This window comes from Mesocricetus auratus, unplaced genomic scaffold, assembly GCF_017639785.1.
Source record: "Mesocricetus auratus isolate SY011 unplaced genomic scaffold, BCM_Maur_2.0 Super-Scaffold_100024, whole genome shotgun sequence".
Lineage (NCBI taxonomy): Eukaryota > Metazoa > Chordata > Mammalia > Rodentia > Cricetidae > Mesocricetus > Mesocricetus auratus.
This window is the reverse complement of record NW_024429205.1, coordinates 10,714,708-10,727,581: the sequence shown is the minus strand read 5'-3', so window position 1 is coordinate 10,727,581 and position 12,874 is coordinate 10,714,708. Positions and strand designations below refer to the sequence as shown.

The window sequence follows — 12,874 nt, the reverse complement described above, 5'->3', positions numbered from 1 at the left end:
GCCCAACTTGTTATGCTACACAGAGGACATAGAGAGAATGCTGGCGTTTGCTTGATAAAAAGACAGCTGCTGTAAAAGAAATACTCCACTGTGTAAAAATAAGTCACTTGAAAACCCTTGTGTTTTGAGAACTTCACAGAAGGTAGATGAAAGAGGTTTGCTTGACACTAGGAGTTCTAAGCTTGCTGGGTCATTTAAGGAGTTTGTTTTAAAGTTTTTTAAGATTCTTCTTTTGTCCAACAGCAATATAAACTTTGTCCCTGTTCTGTGTGCACTCTGTCCGGTCAGAGCTTACATTTGGAGGAGGTGGACAGACAGTGCACGGATACAATAACATATACATTACATAGCGTATCAAATGATAACACATGTTATGAAAACACACACACACACACACACACACACACACACCCCAAACAACTGAACAGGCATGGGGGAAGGCTGGGAAGCTGGAGGAATGAGGAGGTGTTTGCAAATTTAGACAGAGGCAGGCAGGGTAGAGTACAGAAGTAAGGTGGCATTTGAACAAAAACTTGAAGGAGCCACGGTATATCAAGTAGAAACTTCATGCACAGGGAACATCTCTGTCAAAGTACCTGCTGTTTATGTGTGCGTAGTTTCTCAGAAACAGCAAGGGTCTGGCTAAGCGGGGTGTGTGTGCAACAGGAGTTCAGTTGTGAGACTACAAGGTGCAGGCAAAAGGTATATGGCTGTGAGTTAATTTAACTCGGAGAGAAATGGGAACCATTGGACGTGCTCTAGTTGTGCCTTTATAATCACACTGTTCCCTGTACATGTACAGAGATGGTTATTGTACAGTATAACTTCTGAAGGCATCTTGGGAAATTGTGCTTCTTTTTCAAGCAACATGTGTGGTCATTCAGGTCACAATTGGCTTTGTTTACAGTAAAGGTCCTTCCACAGAGAGACGTTTGTTCATGAATAAATGAGGCACCCCTCCCCACCCCAGGGAATCCTCAAGCTGTCATACCTTTATCATACTCTACACCCTTTCTCAACTTGGCCTCTCTCCTTATTCACCGCAGTCCCTTCTAACTTATATATTCTCTCCCGACCTTCTCTAGGGGATCCAATTTCTATCTACAGCTGAAGGTCCATGGCTGGGCATGATGGCACATATCTGCACTGTGTCCTGCGGAGGACTGAGTCTGAGACTAGTCCATGTTGTATAGTGATTTCTAGGGCACCCTGTTACACAGATGACAAGCTCTACTTGCTATAGGAAATCTCCATCAGATCTTCTGGACCTCACTAGGTTTTTGGGAACCTAAAAACAGCGTCCCTGTGATACTCAGCCATTACTTTAATCTCTTGATCTGGATAACCCCTTATTGTATTTAAAGTCCTCTGTCCAAACACTTTCTGTGTTGGGGGATGGATACCTAAATGAACACCAGCATTTTGTGAGGTACTTGCCCCTAGTCTTTTGTAGAAACTGACTGGGTAAGAAAAACTCAGTGAATTCGGTTATTTTAGGCACAAATGAGCACAGAATGGACCGGGTCCAAGACCTACCTCAGACAGGACAGGGTTATTTTTCTACCCATAGTATTCCCTTTCAGCGGCCAACTCACTTCACTCTCTTCCAATCAGCAGCGGCCGCGTCCAGGGAAGTTTGCCCCGCGTGAGGTGCCGTAGCGCCCCTCCCTCCGCCCCTCTGTTCCCGGTCAACATGGCGGCCTCCGAGTCCGCGCCGGCTTCGAGTCCCGGCTCTGCTGACGAGGAGGAGACGATTCTCTATGACTTGCTGGTCAACACCGAGTGGCCACCCGAGACCGAAGTGCAGGTGATCCGGGCCCCCCTTGAAGGCTGTCGGCTTAGCGCGGGCGGGCGCGGGGCGTGTGGAGCCACGTCGCGGAGCCACGCAGCACAGCCGAGCGGGTCGGCAGCCGTGCTGTCGCCTGGCAACCGCGGGGCGCCCGGGTCTGGGGCTCGCTGAGAGGTGTGGAGTCAGCTCCGCGTCAGAGTGTGGCTCTGCATCCTCAGGCAGGCTGTCACCCCCTCGGGAGGCCAGGGTCACTCGCCTTCCTTGGAGGGAGGGAGTCCTTTCCTCATCCGGACTTTGCTTGCTACCTTGTTCTCTCTGTGGCGGGAGAATTTCGCCCGACCCTACGGTCTTCTCTAATAGGTGTGTGGTGGGTGCAAATGTGTGTGTGACATCTCAGTAATATAGGTGTGTGTGTGTGTGTGTGTGGTGTGCATGTGTGTGTGTGACATCTCAGTAATATAGGTGTGTGTGTGTGTGGTGTGCATGTGTGTGTGTGACATCTCAGTAATATAGGTGTGTGTGTGTGTGTGCACGTGTGTGTGTGACATCTCAGTAATATAGGTGTGTGTGTGTGTGGTGTGCATGTGTGTGTGTGACATCTCAGTAATATAGGTGTGTGTGTGTGTGGTGTGCATGTGTGTGTGTGACATCTCAGTAATATAGGTGTGTGTGTGTGTGTGCACGTGTGTGTGTGACATCTCAGTAATATAGGTGTGTGTGTGTGGTGTGCACGTGTGTGTGTGTGACATCTCAGTAATATAGGTGTGTGTGTGTGTGGTGTGCACGTGTGTGTGTGACATCTCAGTAATATAGGTGTGTGTGTGTGTGTGGTGTGCATGTGTGTGTGTGACATCTCAGTAATAGGTGTGTGTGTGTGTGTGGTGTGCATGTGTGTGTGTGACATCTCAGTAATATAGGTGTGTGTGTGTGTGTGTGTGTGGTGTGCACGTGTGTGTGTGACATCTCAGTAATATAGGTGTGTGTGTGTGTGGTGTGCACGTGTGTGTGTGACATCTCAGTAATATAGGTGTGTGTGTGTGGTGTGCACGTGTGTGTGTGACATCTCAGTAATATAGGTGTGTGTGTGTGTGTGCACGTGTGTGTGTGACATCTCAGTAATATAGGTGTGTGTGTGTGGTGTGCACGTGTGTGTGTGTGACATCTCAGTAATATAGGTGTGTGTGTGTGTGGTGTGCACGTGTGTGTGTGACATCTCAGTAATATAGGTGTGTGTGTGTGTGTGGTGTGCATGTGTGTGTGTGACATCTCAGTAATAGGTGTGTGTGTGTGTGTGGTGTGCATGTGTGTGTGTGACATCTCAGTAATATAGGTGTGTGTGTGTGTGTGTGTGTGGTGTGCACGTGTGTGTGTGACATCTCAGTAATATAGGTGTGTGTGTGTGTGGTGTGCACGTGTGTGTGTGACATCTCAGTAATATAGGTGTGTGTGTGTGGTGTGCACGTGTGTGTGTGACATCTCAGTAATATAGGTGTGTGTGTGTGGTGTGCACGTGTGTGTGTGTGACATCTCAGTAATATAGGTGTGTGTGTGTGGTGTGCACGTGTGTGTGTGACATCTCAGTAATATAGGTGTGTGTGTGGTGTGCATGTGTGTGTGACATCTCAGTAATATAGGTGTGTGTGTGTGGTGTGCATGTGTGTGTGACATCTCAGTAATATAGGTGTGTGTGGTGTGCATGTGTGTGTGTGACATCTCAGTAATATAGGTGTGTGTGTGGTGTGCATGTGTGTGTGTGAGACATCTTAGTAACAGGTGTGTGTGTGGTGTGTATATATGTGTGTGTGACATTTCAGTAATAGGTGTGTGTGTGAGACATCTCAGTAATAGGTGTGTGTGTGTGGTGTGTGCATTATGTGTTTGTGACATCTCAGTAAAGGTGTGTTGCGTGTGTGGTGTGTATATGTGTGTGTGACATCTCAGTAATAGGTGGGTGTTCTGTTGTTCTGTCTATCTGTCCACTCCCTAAGGAGACACAGCTGACCAGTGACCGTTTTTCATTACCAAGCCTGAAGTGAATCTTCTGAGCAAAATGCCCAGGGAGTGACAAGAAAGGAAGAAGCTATGGCTGGTGGTTCTCCAGTTTGCTGGGAACGAAGTTATGGTGTTTGCCAACTTATGGGCCCTGGAGTTAGGAGTTTCCTAGGGTGAAGATAGGAGCCTCAGGACCATTTATGTGACATGCGGAGATCTAACATGCCAGTGCTTTAGGCTCTGGGGAAGCAGCTGCGTGATCAAGGTCCTTCATTAAAATCTTTCCTGAGTGTTTTTTCCGCTTGTCTTGAATTATGTTTTTCATGGGCAGAGATCTACATATATTGTTTGTATTAGTTCTTGTTTCTCCCAATTGAGGTGTACATTTTGTAGATTATGAAATTAAGAAGCTGTTGCTTGCTGCCTTTTAGTTGGGTAAAGATATCTACCACTTCTGAGATGTCTGTAATAGTGTCTCAGAATGCTTACCACTGATTTAAAAAACATCGCAGCGTCAGCTTGCATGGAAACCTCATCGTACTTTGCCCTGTCTCACCCCTCTTTATTATTGATTTCTGTATCTGTTCACCACAGCTATTGACCTCTGTCCTCTGCATCTGATTCACTTTTATGTCCCTCCACTGTGACAAATTGTCTCCTGAAGATCTCTTCATGGTTGTTGAATGATCTTCTTAGGGAATAATGTGTCTGTACTTATTAATGCTTTTATTAATTTTATTCTTGGTAGTAGTTTAATGTGTCTTACTATATGAAGTATTTGTTCTTTATCCTACATCATTTGGTTTATTGAATGTAGTTATATCTCAGTGTTTTGTTAAAAGCACTGTCTCCATGGATACACAATAGATAAGAACTTTTCATCTGAGTAAAATTGTTTCAGATTTCTGTGGTCTACCTAAGTAGACTGTACTGATTTTGTCGGGCCCTGCATGTCATAGGCAAGTTCTCTACCATTTAGATGCACCTCAGACCTGCCCCTGGGTTTCCTTGTCTTTTTGTTGGTGTTTTGATTGGAAACAGCTTCTAACCTCATTTTTGGGTTCTTTCTGACATGTACCTGGAACTGTCATTCTCACTCTTAAGCCTCTGCACATAGTCCAGACGATATTATTTCATATTGGAAGACGTTTGAAAACACTGTTAGTATTCAATTCTCTGGATATAAGTAAAGAAGTATAAATTTATATGTTGTAAGTTTGTAACATTTTCAGATGTAAGATTTTTAAAAATTTTTATTACTTTTTTAAATTGTAGCCTAGAGGCAACCGAAAGCATGGGGCATCGTTCATCATTACAAAAGCAATCAGAGGTAAATATGGCTCGTGTTTTATGTGTTATATAGGTAGTGGACAGATTTTTTTCCTCGTTTCACAACCGTGCAGTTTTAGACAGCCTAGTGATTTAAAAGTGTTCTCCTTAGACTTCTGATATAGAACCTGAGGAAGGTAGTTTGCATACGTGTTGTCTGAGTTTAATTTTATATGTGCTTATTTCTACAGATGCATCTATGTATGCATGTATGTTAGTATGTATGTATGTATGTATGCATGTATGTTTTCATTCTTAGGTAATTTCATTCTTAATTCAGTTTAGGGCTAAGCTATAGCCATTATGTGGATTGTATGAGGATGGTGGTGAGTAAGCCCAGTGTAAGTGAGAGACTATTATAAGTGGTTTGCACAGTTTCAGATAGAATGTCAAAAATGCATGAATTACAAAATTGATTAAACTGAGCATCCATTTAACCAATGATAGACTTTACGTATAAATCAGCAAGAGTCTGAAAAAGAATTAAGCCCCAATCTTTTTGAGCTATGAGGACTTTATTATATTAACATATTAATATAATTTAATTCTTCCACCAGATTGACAAGTTAAGTTCTGTTTTATATTTGTTTATTTCATATTGTGTGTGTGTGTGTCCCTGTGTGTATGTATGTGTACCATGCGTATGTAGGAAACAATGGAAGTCTGATGAGATGTGTGATCCCCTGGATCTGAAGTTGCAGGTGGTTGTGAGCCATCATTCTTGTGTTGTGAATCGCACACAAGTGTGTTCTTAAGCACTGAGGCATCTTTTCAGCCCCTTACCTTTAATGGTTTTAGATGTGGAGATGTAGACTTGTTCATATCATTCTTTGAGAATGTGACGACCTGTCTTTCTGGCCTCTAAGGCCATCCTTATGTTGGATCTGAGTTTCTTATGAAGAGAAAATCTAGTTCAAAACAATTAAAAACTTATGAATAACTATGATCTTATATAAGTTGTGGTATATTCATTTTTCATTATCATAAATGAGGTTTTGGTTTAGTTAGAAAATATATGTAACTGATTAAAATAATTGTAGAAAAATTTGAAAGTATAAATAACCACATATCCTAATGAAAAGTCTTCATTTTACAAGCTAGAGATGATGCTCTTCTTCAGACTTTTCTCCCTTGCTCTATACCTAGCTGTGTGCACAGGAGTGTGTGTGTGTGATGATATAAAACAGTCTTGAACCTGTGTTTGAAATTTTGCTTTTCACAGACATCTCCAGGTATTCCTTATAGTTGTTATAAAGTTCAAATTAATATCTTGATTTAAATTTCATATTTTATACAAATAGATTTGTTTTAAAGAGCAATCTACTATGATTCTTAGTAATGATTTGGTTAATGCTTCTGAGATTAAATTAAGCATCTCAAACCATTTTTAAAATATGTAGTTGGGAAATATTTCAATGTTTTGAATAATATAAACTTGCACTTAATATAAATGAGCATATGATCTTATGAAAGTTATAGTGTATATTAAGTTGGTCTCATTTTACAAGTTGTTTGCAAATGAATGCTAAAGGGCCAGTGTTTCTTTTTATTACAGATCACCTGTTATTTTTGCGTCAGTACATCTGGTACAGGTGAGCCTTCAGTTCTTACAAAGATTACCATTTTCTGTGATTTAAGGCTTTGAATATCAGATTAAGGTAGAGATGTTAACATTCAGGCAAACCATTCAGGCTTTGGAAATGTGTTCCAATTTGTAGGTGCCTTTTAATTTCTTAATGATGTGTTTGAAAAGTTGAAGGTCTTCTTTTTTTTAAAAATTTATTTATTTTACATTCTGACCACAGTCTTCCCTCCCTCCTCTTCTCTACTCCCCCTCCCACACCCTCCCCCCAATCCTCCTCTCCTCAGTAATTGCTCAGAAAGGGGCAGGCTTCCTATGGCAAAACTGTTTCTTTTTTTTTAAATTAATTATTTATTTTTTAATTAAGTTAAAAACAAGCTTGCTTCACATGTCAATCTCAGATCCCTCTCCCTCCCGTTCTTCCTCTCCCCCTCTTAAACCATCCCCAGCCCCCCACCCAATCCCCACTCCACTCCCCAGGGAGGGTGAGGCCTTTGTGGGGGATCTCCAAAGTCTGTCATATCATCTGGAGCAGGGCCTAGGCCCTCCCCCATGGGTCCAGGCTGAGACAGCATCCCTCCACGTGGAATGGGCTCCAAAAGTTCATCTGGGTGCCCTGGATAAATGCTGATGTATTGCCCAAGGCCCCAAAGAATGCCGAGGCCTCCTCAATGACAGCCATGTTTAGGGGGTCTAGATCAGTCCCCTGCTGGCCTCTCAGCTATCATCTGGGATTCATGAGCTCCTGCCTTGTTCAGGTCAGCTTTTTCTGTGGGTTTCATCTGCCCAGTCTTGACCCCTTTGCTCATCATTACTCCCTCTCTGCAACTGGTTTCCAGGAGTTCAGTACAATGTTTAGCTGTGGATGTCTGCCTCTGCTTCCTTCAGCCACTAGATGAAGGCTCTAGGATGGCATACAAGATAGTCACATTATCAGGGGAAGGGCATTTAAGGAAGCCTCTCCACTATTGCTTATTTTGCCATTTGGTGTCATCCTTGTAGGTCTCTGGACATCACACTAGTGCCAGATCTCACTTCAAACCTATAATGACTCCTTCTATTATGGTATCTCTCATCCTTCTCTTCTCTATTCTTCCCCCAACTCAACCTTCCTGCTCCCCCATGTCCTTCTCTCCCCTCTTCTTCATCCCCTCTCTTTCTCCCAGCTTCCTCTCCCCTCCCCTTGTGCTTCCAATCCTGTCAGGAGATTCTGTCCCTTTCCCTTTCTCTGGGGTACCAAGCTTATCTCTCTTAGGATCCTCCCTGTTTCCCAGACTCTCTGGCTGTGGGATTGTAGGCTGGCAGCAAACCCGGTTTTTAGATAGGCATTTCACAGAATTTGGTGTAAGCTGACAACATCTCAGTACACTGGCTAGTTCTTGTTTTCTTAGTCAGTATTGACCATATCCTGCTGACTTCTGATTCCTCTGGAGAGTGTCCCTAACTGCATAGGGTCTTGTATATGTTAAAGAACAATTTTGTTCTTACTGTTGTACCAACTTTGTGGACAAATGGCAAGTTGCTGTGTGGTAGGTCGTCATATTTTACTCCTTGTGTGTTTTTAATTCTTTGAGTGTTTGTTCAGCCATGATGTTGACTTTCATGTTCAAAAAGGACAGGGAAATAAGCAATCTGATAAAATGATTTAATTCTGCATTTAGTAATGTTTGCAGTGTTCTTTAAAAATAGACTTATTAACAGTTCTAGAGATAAGATAGTCCTAAAATAGAGATCACCTGTAGAACTATTTGTCAGTGTTTTTTTTTATTGTGTGTGCATGTGTGTGTGTGTGCATGTGTGCGTGTGTGTGTGTGTGTGTGTGTGTGATGTGTTTGTTTTGTTTTTTGAGGATGTAGAGTACAATAGGGTAGAGGTGGTTGAGAAAAAGACCACTTTGATCATTGTATGGGCTGTAAATACACCACAAGTGTTTATCTCCTACTTCTCATGAACGTTTCATATATCAAATTAGTAGTTTTTGGATTTAGGTTTACTAATGTTCAAGTTTTATATTCTGATATAAAACCCTCTAAGTATACATTTTTCCTAATCTCATATGATTTTCATGATCAATTTTAAGCTAGCTATGTTTTGGTTTCAGCCCTGCTCCATTTTTGCTTCCCGATGGACTAGTTCGCTTGGTCAATAAACAGATAAACTGGCATTTGGTTCTTGCAAAGTAAGTATGTGTATAATTCAATTAAACTCTTCTGTCTGCATTTTCTCCTGAATCTTGACACAGACAAAGATTTTTGGGTCTTTGTGGCTTTCATTATTGATTTGTATTAAATTCCTTTTGTTACATATGGTCTTGTTGCTTGACCATATTAATTTAAGCTGTATTAAATAATTTCTATGATTTTGTGTTTGTATATTCATTTAACTGTCAAGTGAAAAGGTAGATAATGATGGCAAAACTTTAAAAAGCTGACTGTAAAGTAATTGCATCCATGCTGAAGACTCAAATACTCACAACAGGATTTCTTTCTTTTCTCCCATGCAGCAATGGCAAGCTTTTGGCTGCTGTTCAGGATCAGTGTGTGGAGATCAGGTAATGGTTAGTGTTGGTCATATAGAAGATTTCTTTTGAGGAAAAACAATATTTCTTATACATAAGAACTAAGGTTTTAAATATTTTCAAGGAGATGTACTTTAAAGGGTTTTACTGTTAAATCAGTCCTGTGTAGTATCAAAGACTAGCTTATAAACGATGCTCCCAGTGGAGTTTGTTCTTTGTCCTTTTCCCAGTTACACAGTTGGCTCCTGAGAAATGATATTTTCTAGAAGTCTGAAAGTAACCGTTGTTTGACTAGTTACTGACAGATAGCTAATTAGACCAATGTAAGATGTTTCAAGATGTAAAGCAAAGTAGGGCAGCTTTGTAATAATGCTACAAATGTGTGAATATAGGTCAGTGAATGACCAAGGTGACATGATTACTGGAGATTTGTCTGGTGTCTACTCAATACATTCAATGATTCTGTATACACCTCTAGGGGTTGGAGAGATGGCTCAGTGGTTAAAACTGCTTATTGCTATTCCAGGGTACCTGATTTCTGTTCCCAGTATGGTGACTGACAACTGCCTATAACTTCTGTCCCAGAGAGTCTGATGCATTCTTCTGGTCTTCATGTATACCTGTGTGCATACAATACACGTAAACTCACATAGACACACACGTATGCACATAAAAAATACTTTTAAAGCTGATCTGAGTTTCAAACTCAGGAGTAGTGGATTTGTTTTGAAATTTCCATCAACCCTCTAAATATTTGCCATTTCTTTTCTTAGGAAAAGCCTGCCTATTGGTTGTCTAAATGTATGTGGAGGGCTTGGGTGATGACTGAGCAGATAAATAGCTTGCTATGCAATCCAGAAAAGTGGGGTTTGGATTCCTAAAACCCACGTGAAAGGAGGGATGGGCATAGTGTCCTGCCTGTAACAGTGTCCTGTGGTAGGCAGAAACGAGGTCCCCATAGAAACCCAGCTAACCATAGCAGCTGAAAATGTGAAGTCTGGTTTGAGCAAGAGACCCTGTAGAAGCATGTCGGTGGAAACTGATAAGGAAGATGCCTGTTGTCAGTTTGGAGCCTCCACATGTCCACATGTCCACCTACACATATGTGGACGTGGATGCTGAGGGGAAGAGATTTAAGAGTACTTAGATACTCTGCTCCATTGTTCTCTACTAAAATAGCACCAGTGCCCATTCAGTTGCTATTGCATTGGTGCTTGTTTTCTGCCTGTCTTAGATTTTTTTTCTTCTCATGTATCCAAGCTGAACTGGATTCTCTCAGCCTATTTGGAGGAGTAGAAAGGTCTTTCCCTGTCAGGGACTGAATTTGGGTGAGGAGGCTTTCCAAGTCCTCTCGAGCCACCAAGGAAATAATGATGGCAGTTATGACGGTCTTTCCATGCTTAGCAGTTTAACCTGATGTGGCTAGATAGATACCTCTATGTTGTTGTTTTTAACAGCATTATTAAGCACACATTTGGCAGTATTTGGATCTATACTATTAGTAGGAATGGATAGAGCCTCCTATTCTATTTGTTGTAGTTTTGTGAAGTGTTTTGAGAAACAGGCTCATAGTATATGCCTTACTTATAAATATCAGTCAGGAAACAGCAGTCACTTTTCCCATGAAAAGAGAAGCTGGATGAAGTGATTCTTGGTATAAGAGTCAGAGCATGTATATATGATGAAAATATTTAAGTTGGAGAGGGGGAGCTTGACCAAAGATTCATGGAACTTGCTAATGAAAATTTAGAAGAAAGGATGATTTGCAAAAGCTTTGAAGTGCACGCAGACGTTGGTGTGAGATCATCTCCACCCGGAAGCCTTTGAAAGCACACTGTGTGCGGGGCTCCTCACACCATAGCAGCTGTTACACGAGCACACTATGGTTGCTCTCAGTAAGTTAATGCTAGTGCTGGCTGTTGTAAGCGCTCCTGTTAACGCATAGTGTTCTCGTTCTCGCAGGTCCGTGGTTGTGTAGATTTTCCTCTGGTTTAGAAATGGGGAGCTGGCACATGTGGTTAAATGGCGTATGTGAGAATCCAAGATCCGTTCTTGTAGCTTGAGGTTTTGTGCTCTGTGTTGCAGCCATGCTGTGCTTTGGCTGTGTGTCCCCTCATTATGATGAGTACCTCTGTTTTCTATGACTCCAGCACGTGCCATTTCCTAGGAATGCAGTATGAATGAGGCCTGGAGTGTGCAGCTCTGGTTATATTGTGTTTTCTTTATAGTTAGGGATAGTCTCTCTTTCTCAGTATGATGTATTTCCAAAACTATAGGGTTGGGGATTAGCTCAGTGGTAGAACTCTTGTCTATTTGGGGCAGAGCTCCAAGTTCAATCGCGTCCCCTCAAAAAAGGTCACTCTCCACTTGTTCCATTTCCTCATGGGACATAATGGGAGTTACTGGTCTATATGATGAGTAAATGTGATCTATGCCAGTGCAGTAGGAAGAACAGGCAGATGCTAAGAGGGAATTACAGGGTGTAGCTTTGTCAGAGTTGCTATTTAGTTGCTTTTGTGTTGAATATAAGCTCATGTCTTGACTTTTTCAGTAACCTAAAGGAAGTCTTTTCCAGTAAATGAGGAATAACCAGCAAAGGAAATCCCCCAAAATAAAGTATATGTAGTGATTGCCCTGCAGTTTTTCTATGAGATAGGATCTTTCTTTGTGACCCTAGCTGGCCTAGAACTTGTTGTTGTTTTTTGTTTTTCAAGACAGGGTTTCACTGTGTAACAGTCCTGACTGTCCTGGAACTCACCTTGTAGATCACACTGAGATCTTCTGCCTCTGCCACCCAAGTGCTGGGATCAGAGGTGTGCACCACCACTCCCTGATTGGCCCATAACTTTTAATCCTCCTGCCTCTGCCTTCTCAGTGCTGGGATTCTAGGTGTGTGCCACACCACTGTGTTGGGCTGTTTTTGAATTTTGAAGGCATTTGTTCTTTCTATTGTGTGTGCATTCTGTCTGCAACAGTGATGAACACACGTGCCGTAATTATTTCAAACATTTCTGAGACAAAATACCTAGCCAAACAAACTTAGGAACGAAAAAGTTATTCTGCTTTGTAAGAGATGTAGTCTGTCGTATCAGGGAAATATGATGGCAGGAGCATGAGGCAGGATGGTCATCTGGCTTCAGAAGTCAAGGGACGGAAAAGACAGGAAGTAGGGCTGAGCTGTAAAACCTCCAGGCCTCCCTGCAGTGGTCACTTGCCTCAGCACATGTCCACCCTGTAAAGGTTCCACAACTTTCCCAGACAGGCCCAGCTGGGGACTAGATAGTAAAGCACATGGGCCTGTGGGGGCATTTCCTATTTAAACTACAACAGTGTACAGTGTGAGATTGGCTCAGTACTAGTTGTAGTGACACTGAGTGTGTGCTTTTATTGAGTATTTCTATTTCTTGAGTAGTTGGGAGTTGATGCTAGTATCTTAGGTCATTATTTGCTTTCAGGAAGCAGTTGTTAAGAGGAAATGGTTCCTGAGAAAGAGACATGAAAAGCTAAGGCATTTTAATTTTTGAGAGGTAGCTCTGCTTTTTGCTGTAGTACTTGGATTGTTGTTTTCCAGTGATGTTCTTGTGTTAAATACTGCCACGATCACTTGCTATGCTGTCCTTAACTTGCTTAAGCTAGGGGCTATAAAATAATAATGTGTGAATTA

General features: G+C 42.0%; 1 protein-coding gene across 6 annotated transcripts in view; it reads left to right on the top strand.

Moving 5' to 3' along the window:
- The first annotated feature begins 1,657 nt into the window (after nucleotides 1-1,657).
- Nbas (NBAS subunit of NRZ tethering complex) overlaps nucleotides 1,658-12,874 on the top strand; it is a 275,296-nt gene continuing 264,079 nt past the window's right edge. For all 6 annotated transcript variants that reach the window (XM_005079052.4, XM_013119856.3, XM_013119857.3 and 3 more), the window contains exons 1-5: nucleotides 1,658-1,807; nucleotides 5,057-5,111; nucleotides 6,666-6,702; nucleotides 8,794-8,871; nucleotides 9,196-9,243. In XM_005079052.4, the coding sequence (XP_005079109.1) occupies nucleotides 1,694-1,807; nucleotides 5,057-5,111; nucleotides 6,666-6,702; nucleotides 8,794-8,871; nucleotides 9,196-9,243 (332 nt within the window). In that variant the 5' untranslated portion in view covers nucleotides 1,658-1,693. The remainder of the gene's footprint in view (nucleotides 1,808-5,056; nucleotides 5,112-6,665; nucleotides 6,703-8,793; nucleotides 8,872-9,195; nucleotides 9,244-12,874) is intronic.